Source organism: Heteronotia binoei, chromosome 12 (genome assembly GCF_032191835.1).
Source record: "Heteronotia binoei isolate CCM8104 ecotype False Entrance Well chromosome 12, APGP_CSIRO_Hbin_v1, whole genome shotgun sequence".
NCBI lineage: Eukaryota > Metazoa > Chordata > Lepidosauria > Squamata > Gekkonidae > Heteronotia > Heteronotia binoei.
In genome coordinates, this window is record NC_083234.1 from 35,234,838 (window position 1) to 35,247,505 (window position 12,668).

The 12,668-nt window shown below is 43.5% G+C and overlaps 1 protein-coding gene across 2 annotated transcripts in view; it reads left to right on the forward strand.

The window, feature by feature from the left end:
- DDHD2 (DDHD domain containing 2) overlaps positions 1 to 11,004 on the forward strand; it is a 34,277-nt gene extending 23,273 nt beyond the window's left edge. For both annotated transcript variants that reach the window (XM_060250569.1, XM_060250570.1), the window contains exons 12-18: positions 1,307 to 1,426; positions 2,704 to 2,859; positions 3,795 to 3,897; positions 6,229 to 6,402; positions 6,842 to 6,986; positions 8,104 to 8,223; positions 9,148 to 11,004. In XM_060250569.1, the coding sequence (XP_060106552.1) occupies positions 1,307 to 1,426; positions 2,704 to 2,859; positions 3,795 to 3,897; positions 6,229 to 6,402; positions 6,842 to 6,986; positions 8,104 to 8,185 (780 nt within the window). In that variant the 3' untranslated portion in view covers positions 8,186 to 8,223; positions 9,148 to 11,004. The remainder of the gene's footprint in view (positions 1 to 1,306; positions 1,427 to 2,703; positions 2,860 to 3,794; positions 3,898 to 6,228; positions 6,403 to 6,841; positions 6,987 to 8,103; positions 8,224 to 9,147) is intronic.
- Positions 11,005 to 12,668: the final 1,664 nt, after the last annotated feature.

Here is a 12,668-nt window from a genome sequence, read left to right on the forward strand (position 1 = left end):
AAGTGCTCCAGCCCTTTAATCATTCTAGTTGCCCTTCTCTGCACCTTCTCTAAAGCTATAATATCCTTTTTGAGGTGCGGCGACCAGAACTGCACACAGTACTCCAAATGAGACCGCACCATCGATTTATACAGGGGCATTATGATACTGGCTGATTTCCTTCCTTCCTTCCTTCCTTCCTTCCTTCCTTCCTTCCTTCCTTCCTTCCTTCCTTCCTTCCTTCCTTCCTTCCTTCCTTCCTTCCTTCCTGTTTTTCTGCTTATTTTCACCAGCATTTTTTTTCCTTTTTGCCATCCTGTAGGATTCCAATAGTCCAGTTGGGATAACAGCTTGCTGTATAGTCAGGACTGGTTCTCCACCCAAGCAGCTGTTTGGAGTGGTACAGTGAGGAGAGCATTGTTAGATGTTGCCTTCCAGACACACATTCTGTGTTGGCAGCTGAGTCAAAGTTGAGCCCTCACTTTTGTCCAATATGAAAGGCATGTTGTAGCAGTTTGGTACCCTTTATTGACCCTATTTTTCAGAGAATGGTAGTATTCCTAGAAATCATTATTATAGAAAGTTAATTTATTTTTGAAAGTCTTCTTATCAATGCATCTTAAGCAATATATTTCTTGGATAAGGCTAGAACGACTGAAAAATTGTATTCCATGCCTGTATTAATCTGACTTCTCTTTCAATTGGTACAATGCATTTTATGTAATGTTGTTGAGAAAACCAATAAAGTTATATGATTATTGGTGGGGGGGAGTTGAGCCCTATGGCACTGCCAGTATCAGCAGGATTCAAAAAGGTGAATCTTGGCTACCTTGGTCCAGGAGGAGGTGATGGATGTTGCCTATGCTTCTCATTACCTGCCCACACTGCCATTGGCTGGCAGCATTGTGGTAGTTCAGCCACCACTGGCTTGAGAGGAATTATGGACGTATCTTGTTTGGGAAGACAGAGCATTTTAAACCAGCCCTTGGTACAACCAAAGCAGGATCTTTTTCATTTGTTAATATTTTTAGCAGGCAACTTGGCATAAGTTGTAATTATTGTTTGTAAGATATTAAGGTCCGGATCAGCAGTTTACACCTGAATGTTTTATTGTCTGCCCCAGTGGGTTGGACAAGCAATGCCATCAGCAAGTTCTGATGCAGTGTCTAGTGTGCTGTTGAAATGCTGAATATTAGTAATCATGCTGCTCTGGTATCTTTGCAAGGCGAAATTCCCGCTCCTCCAGCAACCTCATAGGGCAGGCAGCTGTGGAAGCATAGTGTTGGCAGAAATGGCTACAGAAGAGAACTGTCTGACTTTGTTGCAGGATTCCAAAAGAGAAAAACCTGCAATGGCTTGGGAAGATGGAGATGTCAAGCAAAAGGTGCCCATAAAACCCACAAATATGAAGTCCAGTTGCCAGTGTTTGGATGTTGTGACAGGACAGGTAACTGTAACCCTCCCCCAGCAATCAGCGGGCTTTTCAGAGTTGCTTTATTATGTCAGCCTTGCATTAACAGCATCATAGATAGAACAATGGCCTGTTGGGCTTCACTGTTGAACTGTTGAGAAGAGCCTTACTGGGTCAGATCAGTCATCAATTTACCAAGTAAGTAGTGTCTGCTAGTGGCCAGTTTGTATTGCTTTCAGCAAAGTATTTAAGGACACCATTGCAGATCATTTCGTTTCCAGTTGCTAGCCTCCAGCAGCCTAATGTTAAATGCCTTAAAGAACATGTGATCTCTGGGCAGATCTGTCTATCTCAGATTGCCCTTGTCCAGTCCCAGGGCTGTAGGGGAAAGGGTACTACTCCTGAAGTTTTTGCCCTCTCATAGGGTTCTAAATCTTGCCCGCAGGTTCTAAATCTTCGTGCATCAGTATCTTAGTTTGGTCGTAATAACTAGGCCTTTTTATACCCAAAATATTTACACAAGTATTCAAGCGGCTGTCTCAAACAACACATAATTTATTGAGCTGTCTGAACATTCTTGTTCTGTTTAATTTATGAAGCTTAAATAGGTTTGAGTTTTGCCTCTATCAGGAAGATTGTTTGGGAGCCTGCTTTAGATCTTGGAGACAAGATGCAAATAATGCAGATGTTTTCTTGCTAACTGAAAACCAATCAGCAGTCTGATTCTGTACAGGTTTGGGTAACTCTTACCTTTAAACTCATTAAATTGTGATCCATCACAACATTCCACAGCACTGCATTCCATAAGTGAGCTGTGTATCATACCTCGGTGCTGGGGTGAAGTCCCGTCTTTCACGCCTTTCATGTTTTAATGTAAGTGGACACATAGCTGAGTGCAGAAAAGGGTAGCTGGATCAAGTAAATGGAGCAGCTCTCCTGTTAAGGGGTCTTTTTTCCTTTAGCAAAATGTTGACTTAAGAGGAAGTGAGGGGAAGCATAATTAAGACGTATCAAGGTGCACACTCTCTGGAGAAACAAATTGGGTGGGCCTCCTTCTTTCTTCTCCTATATTAGGGGTAATCAACTTTAAACAGTAAATTCAGACACAAGCATTAATTCTCCTAAAGCATAATTGGGGGTGAGATTTTTGCCTTGAGTGGCTTGCTAATGGCTTTCCCAGAAGTATTTCTTTGGCTACTCATGATGCTGGATTAGGTAGATCTTTTTGCCCTGATCCTGCTGGGGGTGCTCTTGTGGTGCTTTGCACAATTTTTTCCCCTACCAATTAGTCTGTTGCATTTAAACTCTTCCAGGTTTCTGCCAATTACCCTCAGCTGATCTATAAGCCGCAGATCTTCTTTGCCTTTGGGTCTCCTATTGGGATGTTTCTCACTGTACGAGGAATAAAAAGGATTGATCCAACGTACAGCCTGCCTACCTGCAAAGGTTTCTTCCATGTCTTTCATCCCGTATGTATGAACAGCAACACTGTGGTTCCCCACCCACCCCCAGGTCAAAATGGCTCTTGAACATGTAGTGCATAAACAAAAACTCACTAAATGAAGAGAATTCAGTGCTATTAAGTGGTCCCCATCCCTTGCCTTCCCTTTCTCCTTCCCTTCCTGGGTCTTCAACTGTTTCAGGACCCATTTGCTCCTCGCCCCCGAGCTAATTAAAATATGTTACCTGTGTAGATAATATAAAACATGAGCATCAAATGACTTGGACTTAGCTTTAATAATTTTTGTTTTCATAAATGTCATTTCCAGTGGGATTCACAAACACAGAACTTTGGGCTAGAGAAAATAACTTTCCTATTTATGTGTTCAACGTGAGATTTCACCTTGTTGCCCAGTGTTCAGTGCAGCTGTCTATAGCTGGATTTCAAGATCAGTCTGCTTTTCTGGGCTTATTTGCTGTATTGATACACTGTACAACATGATCTTTGTTAAAATGCGGGTGGAATTGGTTTACAGTGGGAAGGATTTAGATTGTGGTTATAGCAGAGGGTTTTTAACCCTTTCAGGAACCCAGTGTTGGTTAATAGTGCAGGATATAAATACTCCCCCCCCCCACCCAGTGCTTTCCCCCCTAACAGCTCTCTCCCTACCCTGAAGTTAAACTTGTTCTACACAGGGAGACCTAACAGGCATCGTGTGTTCCCCCTTTCCTCCCTGAGAAAGAAAAGACTGAAATTAGGAAAATGATATGCGGGGAAAGAGTTAACCCTACTTCTCCCCAGGCTGCAGCCCATATCCACAATGGGGGCCCACAACAATTGTTCACTCCTGGCAAATGGCAAGTTGTTCGGAGCCTTTCTAACAGAAGGGGCTGGGGTAGAAGTCTGTTTCCCTGATACATGCAAATACATACCATTGAATGTCTTATGCTCTTTCTTCTGCAGTTTGACCCAGTGGCATACAGGATTGAGCCCTTGATTGTCCCTGATGTGGAATTTGAACCTATGTTGCTTCCTCATCATAAAGGCAGGAAAAGGATGCATTTAGGTAATGCAGAGACTGTTCCTTTTGCAGACATTGTCCTTTTGAATGCGTGCTCCAAGAAATGTTTTGCATTTTCAGGTGGTGTTTGAACACATTCATGTAAATGTATTCTGCCCCTTTTGGACAGGTGTTAGTGTTTACTCAAATATTATTCACAGGTATTTCAGCTTCCATTTGGGAAAAAATTCCAGCCTTTCAGGGTTTCAAAATGCAGAAAGCTGTGGGCTACCTGTCAATAAGCAAGGACTGGCCTTAGCTCGCAAAGAGGGCCTCTAGAAAGTTTGTCAGGCTGTGGGTACCAGTTCTCAACCAAACATGACAAGCTCTAGACAGATGTATCTTCTTCCAGGAGTACTTGTGGGATTTCCAACTGTGGGACAAATTCTGCTCCTCCTTCCCCACGTCCCTCTATTATCATATGTACATGGCTCTAACCCCAGTATGGATTTTCATGTATTCTCTCCTGCTTCCTACTTCAGTCAGGCTTTTATGAATTTTCTCCCCACTCCAAGTATTTGGGCCATTTGTCCTTTCAAACATTTGAGAACTATTAAAAAAAACCTTGTAAGAAATTGAAACATGAGGCAAGGTGCATAGGAATTGACTGGCAGTGCAGTCCTGAGAACACTTTCCTGGGGGTACCATTGAGCAGACTTTAGTAGAATTCTGAGTAGACCTTTTTAGGATCGCAGTGTAAACGAATGCTAGAAGACCCAGCCTATTAGCGAACTGCACAGCCAGCTTCTCTTGGAAACAAGAAGTCATCATAGGCCCAATTCACTTTGCAAGTTTGTACAAATGCCCCAAAGGAATAAATGCAGGTTGGCAGCAGATTTGGTGCTCAGGATCTCATAAGAACATAAGAGGAGCCATGTTGCATCAGGTCAATGGCCCATCCAGTCCAACACTCTGTGTCACACAGTGGCCAAAAACCCCCAAGTGCCATCAGAAGTTCCACCAGTGGGGCCAGGACACTAGAAGCCCTCCCACTGTGCCCCCCCAGCACCAAAAATACCGAGCATCACTGTCCCAGACAGAGAGTTCCAATGATAAGCTGTGGCTAAGCCACTGATGGACCTCTGCTCTATATGCTTATCCAATTCGCTCTTGAAGCTGTCTATGCTTGTAGCCACCACCACCTCCTGTGGCAGTGAATTCCGTGTGTGAATCACCCTTTGGGTGAAGAAGTACTTCCTTTTTCATTTCTAACCCAACTGCTCAGCAATTTCATTGAATGTCCACAAGTTCTCGTATTGTGAGAAAGGGAGAAAAATATTTTTTTCTCTACCTACTCTATCTCAAAGCAGTGAGTGCTGATTCTGGTGGCATGGGCTCTGCCTTGGGGAATGTAGCTTTATCTAAGTGGTGGGTGGAAAGTGACTCCTTAAATGAGAGAGGTTGAGGAGTGGCAAGTATCCAGTTTCCATGAGACCCTTTGCATCCCTGAGAGTATTCTTCAGTTGAGTATAAAAAGAGCCCTGCTAGATCATACCAATAGTTCATCTAGTCCTGCAGCCTGTCTCACACAGCAGCCAACCAGTTCCTCTGGACAGCCAACAATGGGGCATAGAGGCCAAGGCATTCCCCTGAGGTTGACTCCTGACTCTGGGATTCAGAAGATTAGTGCCTCTGAATGTGGAGATTTGCCTCAGTCATCATGGCAAATAGCCAGTGATAGATTCAGGTGGGTAGCTGTGTTGGTTTAAAGCAATAGAACAGAGGTTGAATCCAGTGGCACCTTTAAGACCCAACGAAGTTTAATTTCTGGGTATAAGCTTTCATATATATGCACAAAATGTATTTGATGACGTGTACATGCATACAAAAGCTTATACCAAGAGACACTGATACTTATCCCCCATGAATATATCTAGTCCCCTTGTAAAGTGGTTTTCAACAGTTGAATGCAGTTCCTCAAAATGTTATCTACTGTTTCTTAGCCTTGCCTCTGAAGATGATGTGCATAAGGAAAGGAAACCTTCCCCCCCCATGCACTTACACACCTCAGAACAGTAATTTCAGTAGCTTTTGATTGGATGTAAAACTTTTATCTTGGATCTGGTCCAGGGAAATGAGAATTAGAGCTGGGTAAAGCATGTGTGTATAGACGATAATGTGTCTATGCGAAAGAAATAGGATTGAATGGGCCAAAGAAGGGAATCTGATAGATGACAGATTTGGCTTCATGCTGAACTGAGCAGGATGGGTTGGTTGACGGGAAGGACATGTGCATCCTGGAATTCTGACAGAATTTGTGAATCACAGGCTTTCTAGGTTGCGTGTGAGCCTTGCTACATTCAGCTGCTGGACCATTTCTATTTCTTCTTCTTACAGAGCTGAAGGAGGGCCTCACTCGGATGAGCACTGACATAAAAAACAACTTGCTAGGCTCTTTGAGGATAGCCTGGCAATCATTCACCAGGGTCTCATTGCCAGCTGTGGAGGCAGGGGCCACCGGAGATACCGAACAGGAATCGGAAACTGAAGCCAGTTCAGAGAAGCAACCTGGTTAGTGAAGAGGGAATTATGCAAAAGAGCAAGGTGGCAAAAGAGTAAGGTGTTTGATACATCCCAGCAGTGCCCTCCTTCCTTGCAGTTACAGTGGTGCCTGCTGTTCTTGCCAAAAAAAGTGTTAGCTGTACAAAAGCTAACAAAAGCTCTTGACTCATGTCAATTGAGTGTGTTGAAAGCTACGCTTAAGTTTCTTTGGTACTGGATATGGGCTACTTTTCTGTTTGTTAAAAAAAATGCTCCTTGAGGACTTGTGTTCTTTATTCTCTAAACCTCATCCATCAAACATATGACGTGTAGTTTTTCTGCTAAAACTGTAAATTAATTGGTTTTGTCTCAGTGGGTACAGAATCCTTGCAATGCCTGTTACTATTGGATAGCCTGCACAAACTTGGAACCCCATGTAATCTTGGCTGTGTCTGTCTACTTCATTCAGATGAGAAACCCGAGGAGCTGGAAGCCACATCAATTAATGTGGGCATGCTTAATGGGGGCCACCGCATTGACTATGTGCTTCAAGAGAAACCAATTGAAAGCTTTAACGAATATTTGTTTGCACTGCAAGGCCATCTCTGCTATTGGTATGTAATGGCTTTTAAATTGCTTTAGGAAATCCTTGCGGGTAGCTGTCTGTTGAACTTTGAAAATTGAGATAAAGCTAATGGTCATGGAATTTAGTCAGTTTTGCTGCTGAAAAGATCCAAGTCAGAAAATAAAGCTTTTTACTAATGGGTTTTCCTCCAGTAACTTGTTTTTACAGCCATCGTTTCAAGTAAGTGTCTGCTTCTCTTGGCTGCACCCAACCCCTTGAAAAGAAATCTGAGCAAGTTCATGTCTGAACTCAGGTGGTTTCTGGGTTTCTTAGGCACATCCAATAATCTGTGTAGTGGACCATCTTTGACTCTTCATCAGGGTTTCCTCCCTGCCCCCCAGTGAAAAATGGCTTTCATAAGTCTAAGAGTGCTGACATTTTAAAAATCAAATGACTAGGAGTCTGCAGTGGGGGCCTATGAGTAAAATTCACCCTATGGAAGGCTGGCGGCTGGCATCTGTTATGGTTTTTCTGCCACTTTGAATGAAGACATCAAAGTGATGGCAGGCACAGCTGCATCTAGTTTCATGCTGGCCAAGCTGAGAAAAAAGGTTAAGTTTGAGAGAAGAGGCAGGTATACCACCTCCTTTGCCGTTGTTTTTGCCTCTGAAATCTTGGATGAAGGCAATATTAGCTCCTGCAGCTTGTCTCCTCCTCTTCCGCAACTGCCCTGAGGATTAGCTGTAGGGTCACACGTGGGCACTAATGAAGCTGCCTTATACTGAACCAGACCATTGATGCATCAGTCAGTATTGTCTACTCACACTAGCAGCAGCTCTCCAGAGTCTCAGGCTGAGGCCTATCACACCACCTATGACCTTATTTTTAGTGGTGATGCTAGGGACTGAATCTGGGACCTTCTGCTGCATGCCAAGCACATGCTGTACCACTTGAGCTACAACCCCTCCCCGGATGAGCCCTTCTCTAGAGTTTCCTTGCATGTGGGAAGGTGCTGCATGTAGTTAAGTGGCATCGTAGGAGCACCTCACAGATTCATCTTAGTCTAGATAGGCTTGTCACATCTGACTCGGATAGGCTTGCCATGTGCACTTTCATGAGAAAGGCACTCATGTTATTCTGTTTAATTCCCTATTCCTAACCTCTAGGGTGTCGGAAGACACAGCACTGTTGCTGCTGAAAGAGATTTACCAAACGCAGGGCATCAGCCTGGACCAGCCTCTCCTGTAAAGCCAGACTGACATGCTGCATCAGTCTAGTTACCAAATGTAAGTCGTTTTGTTTCTCAGACAAAATTGCCCACTCTCTTCCACTGCTTCTACTTCGGCTTAGATCAGCCAGATCAACAACATGGCAGAAGCTTCTGATGTTTCAGGAAACAAAACAAGCCATGCAATTGCAACAGGCTCACAACATTTTTCAGCTGTAGCTCTCTATAGGAGCAGTTCTACTTCTCTACCTTAAGGCCTCTCCATATATTTTAATAGATCTTGTGTGGGTATCGTGTGAATTTTTGCCCAGTTGTGATTAGTCACTTGGGTTTTCTTTGAACAGAGGTCAGGAATTTGCTGTTAAACTGGAACATGCTGGGGGGGGGGGGGCATTTTGCCTTGATGTGGCAAAGAGTCAAATGGCCCTCAAGGACCATTAACAGTCTCAGAAATGTCATCTTAAATTCATTACAGCAAGGTAACCTTAAATTCATTACAACAAGGTACTGAGTAACATTGACATCAGCCCAGCTTCCTTCCATATATCAGTATACTATGCTGATTCTCTTCTTTGTAAGTAGCCTCAATGGATCAAACTCTAGTCTTTCTGATGGCACAGGGGAGAAAAAGGCACAATTTTCCAGAGAGACTTCGTGTTCTTCTGGGTTTATCCTGCTGTGCCTGATGGGAGGGTGGGCAACTTTCCTTAAATTAATATACAGTATTTATGTAAGTGCTATCAATATATTGTTTATTGAGCTGTAGGTTACTACAACAGATTTGTCTGGTTTTTTTGAGCCTCTTGTTGAATCTTACTAGAGTTCCTGAAATCTCTTATACAGTTATTAGATATACTCAGTAGTCTTCCCTGATTGTGTTTACCGGCCCCTCATTACCTGCATTATTCAGAGAGCAGCAATAACATCATTCTCATCATAAGCAAAACTGCCTTAACATGGCTGATCTTTCCAATTTTCTTAGATATAGTCCGAAGTGGAAGCTTGTCAAGACTTCCTGTCCCATCGCCTCCACCTTCTCTCATCTGTCGCTGATGCGCCCAGCATGCTTCACCCCCACAACCTGGAGCATTCCTTGTCCCAGTAACAGCGGAAGTGTGGCAAGCATTTTTGGCCTCATACCATACTTGTTGCACACTGACTCTCCGGGCTGTGCCCTCTGGCTTAGAGGCAGGTGTGTGTTAAGTTGCAATACCAGCTATGTCGAATCTAGAACTGCACTAGATGTGGCTAGAAATCGGTGCTAGAACTTCACATCACTACTTTGGCTGGAAACCTCTGGGACAAGAGAGCAGCATTGGTTAAGGTGATGTCACGTTTGAGTGAATAACTCCTTATTGTGTCTCTGTGGGGGTATATTTATAAACCTTTGTTGTGTAGCAGCACTTGTGTATTCCAGCATCACGGTTTTGTTCTCTATGGATTTATTTTGTTCTGTACCCTTCCCTGCTGCTGCTTTGCCCAACAGGTGGAGCTACAGACCAAAGCAAGAGGTTCTCCAAACCCATTTTACTACAGTCAGGCCTGCTCTGCTGACCATTGTCAGGTGATCCGTACAGTGGCTGTGTTGGGTGGGGGGGATGGGGACAAGATGCTTCCATAAGGAGAAACTGACAGTTGTGCGGAAAGCTGCAAATTTGCTCCTTTTTTGTACGCTCCCAAGATGTGACCTGTTGACTCAGTTGTGGCACTGTGAGCATATTCATTATACCCCATATTGATAAGCATGAGATCCACCGTGGGCTTTCCCAGCTCTCCTTTGTGTAGTGTGTTGTGCAAGCAGCTGTTCGTTCCATGAAGGTGGAGGGTCCTGAGGATAGCTGTGCACAGACACATTTTGTTCAGCTGCAGCAAGAAGAGCACATTTTGCTCCAAGAGTGCTGGAAAGAAAATCCAACGTTGTCAGAGAACCTATAGTGCGAGGCATTGTAGTGATCAGCGAGAGAACATCAGTATGCATAGCCAACTCTGAAAGTTGGGATCAAGAGGAAGAGCAGGGCCACTTGCAGCACGTAGGCAGCCTGCTTTACACAATATGTTGCCAAATGTAAACCCTGGCGAGTGATGGGGCCCTAGTAAGCAACAAGGAATGACCAGTCCGGCCTCTGCTTACTTCCATGGAGGTCAGTTTCCTCTTGGAATCCCAGTCAATTGACCATTAGGAGACAGTTCACATGACCAGGGTGATAATTCAGAAGGCAGACCAAATGGTTTCTCTTGGCTACAGTGAAAAGCATAGCAAAGGCCACTCATGCTACTGAAATAGGATGTCAGTCAGGTAGAAGAGGTACTGTACTGTGACTGCACAGGGGCTTCATGTGCTCACACTGGGGGGCTAGGTTATAAACCAGGGACTGTAGTACAATTGCACAGCTACTTCATATGCACTAGCCCTAAATCTTGGCACAACTGTTTAGTAAAAAAAGTGTCCCTTGTTTCCAGGTATTTGCTCACAGTTCAGGAAAGCTCTTCAACAAGAGCGGTAGCCAGCAATGTATTCCTTGGTGGGTGTTTTTGGGGTGGGTGTGATCATGCTGTACTCTTTGTATACTCTTATCAATACATCCTGTCTCATGGGTTAGTCTCCCTATGTGATTGCACTCTTGCCCCTGCCTCACTCACCACCTCATCCACCAGTGCTTCAGCTGCGACTGAGCAACAACACCATTTGGTGTGACCGAGTTCTGGGCTAGAACCTCTGGGGGTGGATACAGAAAAGAATCCAGCCTTGGCCAGTCGGGTCACAACAACAGCTGTTGAAATTTATGCACTTTGTAAAATATGTCTATTAAAAAAGTTATTTAATCTCTTTTTCAGTAAACATATGGCTTTGGCGTATTTCTTGTCTTCTGCAAGGAGAATGCTAAAGTGAATTAACAGTGCAAAGGTTCTCTCTCCCACCCCACAAGCTCCATTCATACATGCTAGAGGAAGCAAAGACCGAAGAAATGCAGGGTTCTAGCACAGGTTTAAGAGCAACTTTAAGTGTTTATACCTGACTGCTAAGCCAAGACAAAACAACCCAGTGGCCAAGAAGCTAGCTTCCCTGCAACCAGTTATATACATTGTAGCAGAAATATACCCAACAATTCAGGTTATACCCAGACAGGGCTTTTTTGGGTAGACAAAGCCCAGCAGGAACTCATATATACATTAGGCCACACCCCCAATTCCAAGCCAGCCAGAACTACATTCCTGCTTTTAAAAAGCCCTGCGCCCAGACACACATGATCCCTTGCTGAGGGCAAGGAATGAGACATAGCTATAATCGAAACTTCTACTGCTACTCCATACTGCCATTTTCTGTTTTTTTAAAGTCCCTGAATGTGCTGGTATTTTAAGACACACAAATCCACTTCCTTTTGGAACAGCTCCATGCTATGTGCAATAGTTCTGCTTGCTGCATTATCCTATGCAGTCACTGCAAGAAACCATGAATGACAGATGATCTAACCATCGTGTGTTGGAGCCCCTGTTCAAAGACATACGTTCTTGTTCACACTTCATGTCTGCTGCAGTCAGCACTGACCTAACACTGGTGTAATCACAACAACCATTATTAATATATACATCTGAAATAGCTTTCTGAGTGGTTCTGCCAAGACAGCCCTGCTGAGCTGTGTTTACATTACAGAACTAACAGGACACAAATTTGTGCCAGTGAGGCCTTGCTGTCAAGCTAGGTCAGGGTTGCATTGACTAAAAGTCAGCTGCAGACCACCTGTGGCAGTCACTAGAATGTTTTGCTTCAGGTGGTGACCTTGGAGGCCAAAGAGAACTGCAGTGAACTGGAGTAAAAAAAAAGATGGGGAGAGGGGACACAACCCTGAAAACAAATCGATGATCAAAAAGGGCTAATTAGTAAACCTCAAATTACATATAATTTTTAAAAAAACTTTTAATGGGCTTTAATCATCCATAAATTACACATGACATAAATACTGCTCTACTATTCATATATAGCTAGTCAAAGAATATGGCACAACAAAAACCATTGATATTTATGCTGTATGTGTAATTTATGGATAATTAAAACTCATTTTATAAATTATATTTTGAAATTTGGTTTAATTAACCCTTTTTGGTTATTTGCAGTGAAATGCACGCAGGGCAAACTTACCTTATTTTTCATGCTTTCGCAGCAGTTCTTCCAGAAACTAAGCCGCATCTTGGGTGAACACAGTGCACAAGCATCCTGTGTTTTACAGATAGTTAGCTGCAAATTAAAAACAGTCTAATCTCATGCACATATGTCTGAGAAGTCAATGGGGTTTTACTCCTAAGTAGACACTGCATTACTGTGGAAGGAGAGCTAATGTAACCCTTCATGGAGGCCATTAACCCATTACACTTACTTGTTGCTGTGCTGAATCAGCAAGGGGAAAGGCCTTTACCCCCAGTCACTGCTATACAGCAAAGGGGATTTCTTTTGAATGCACCAATTTTAATGTTTTAGAATCTTCCTGTCAGTCATCAGTAATACTG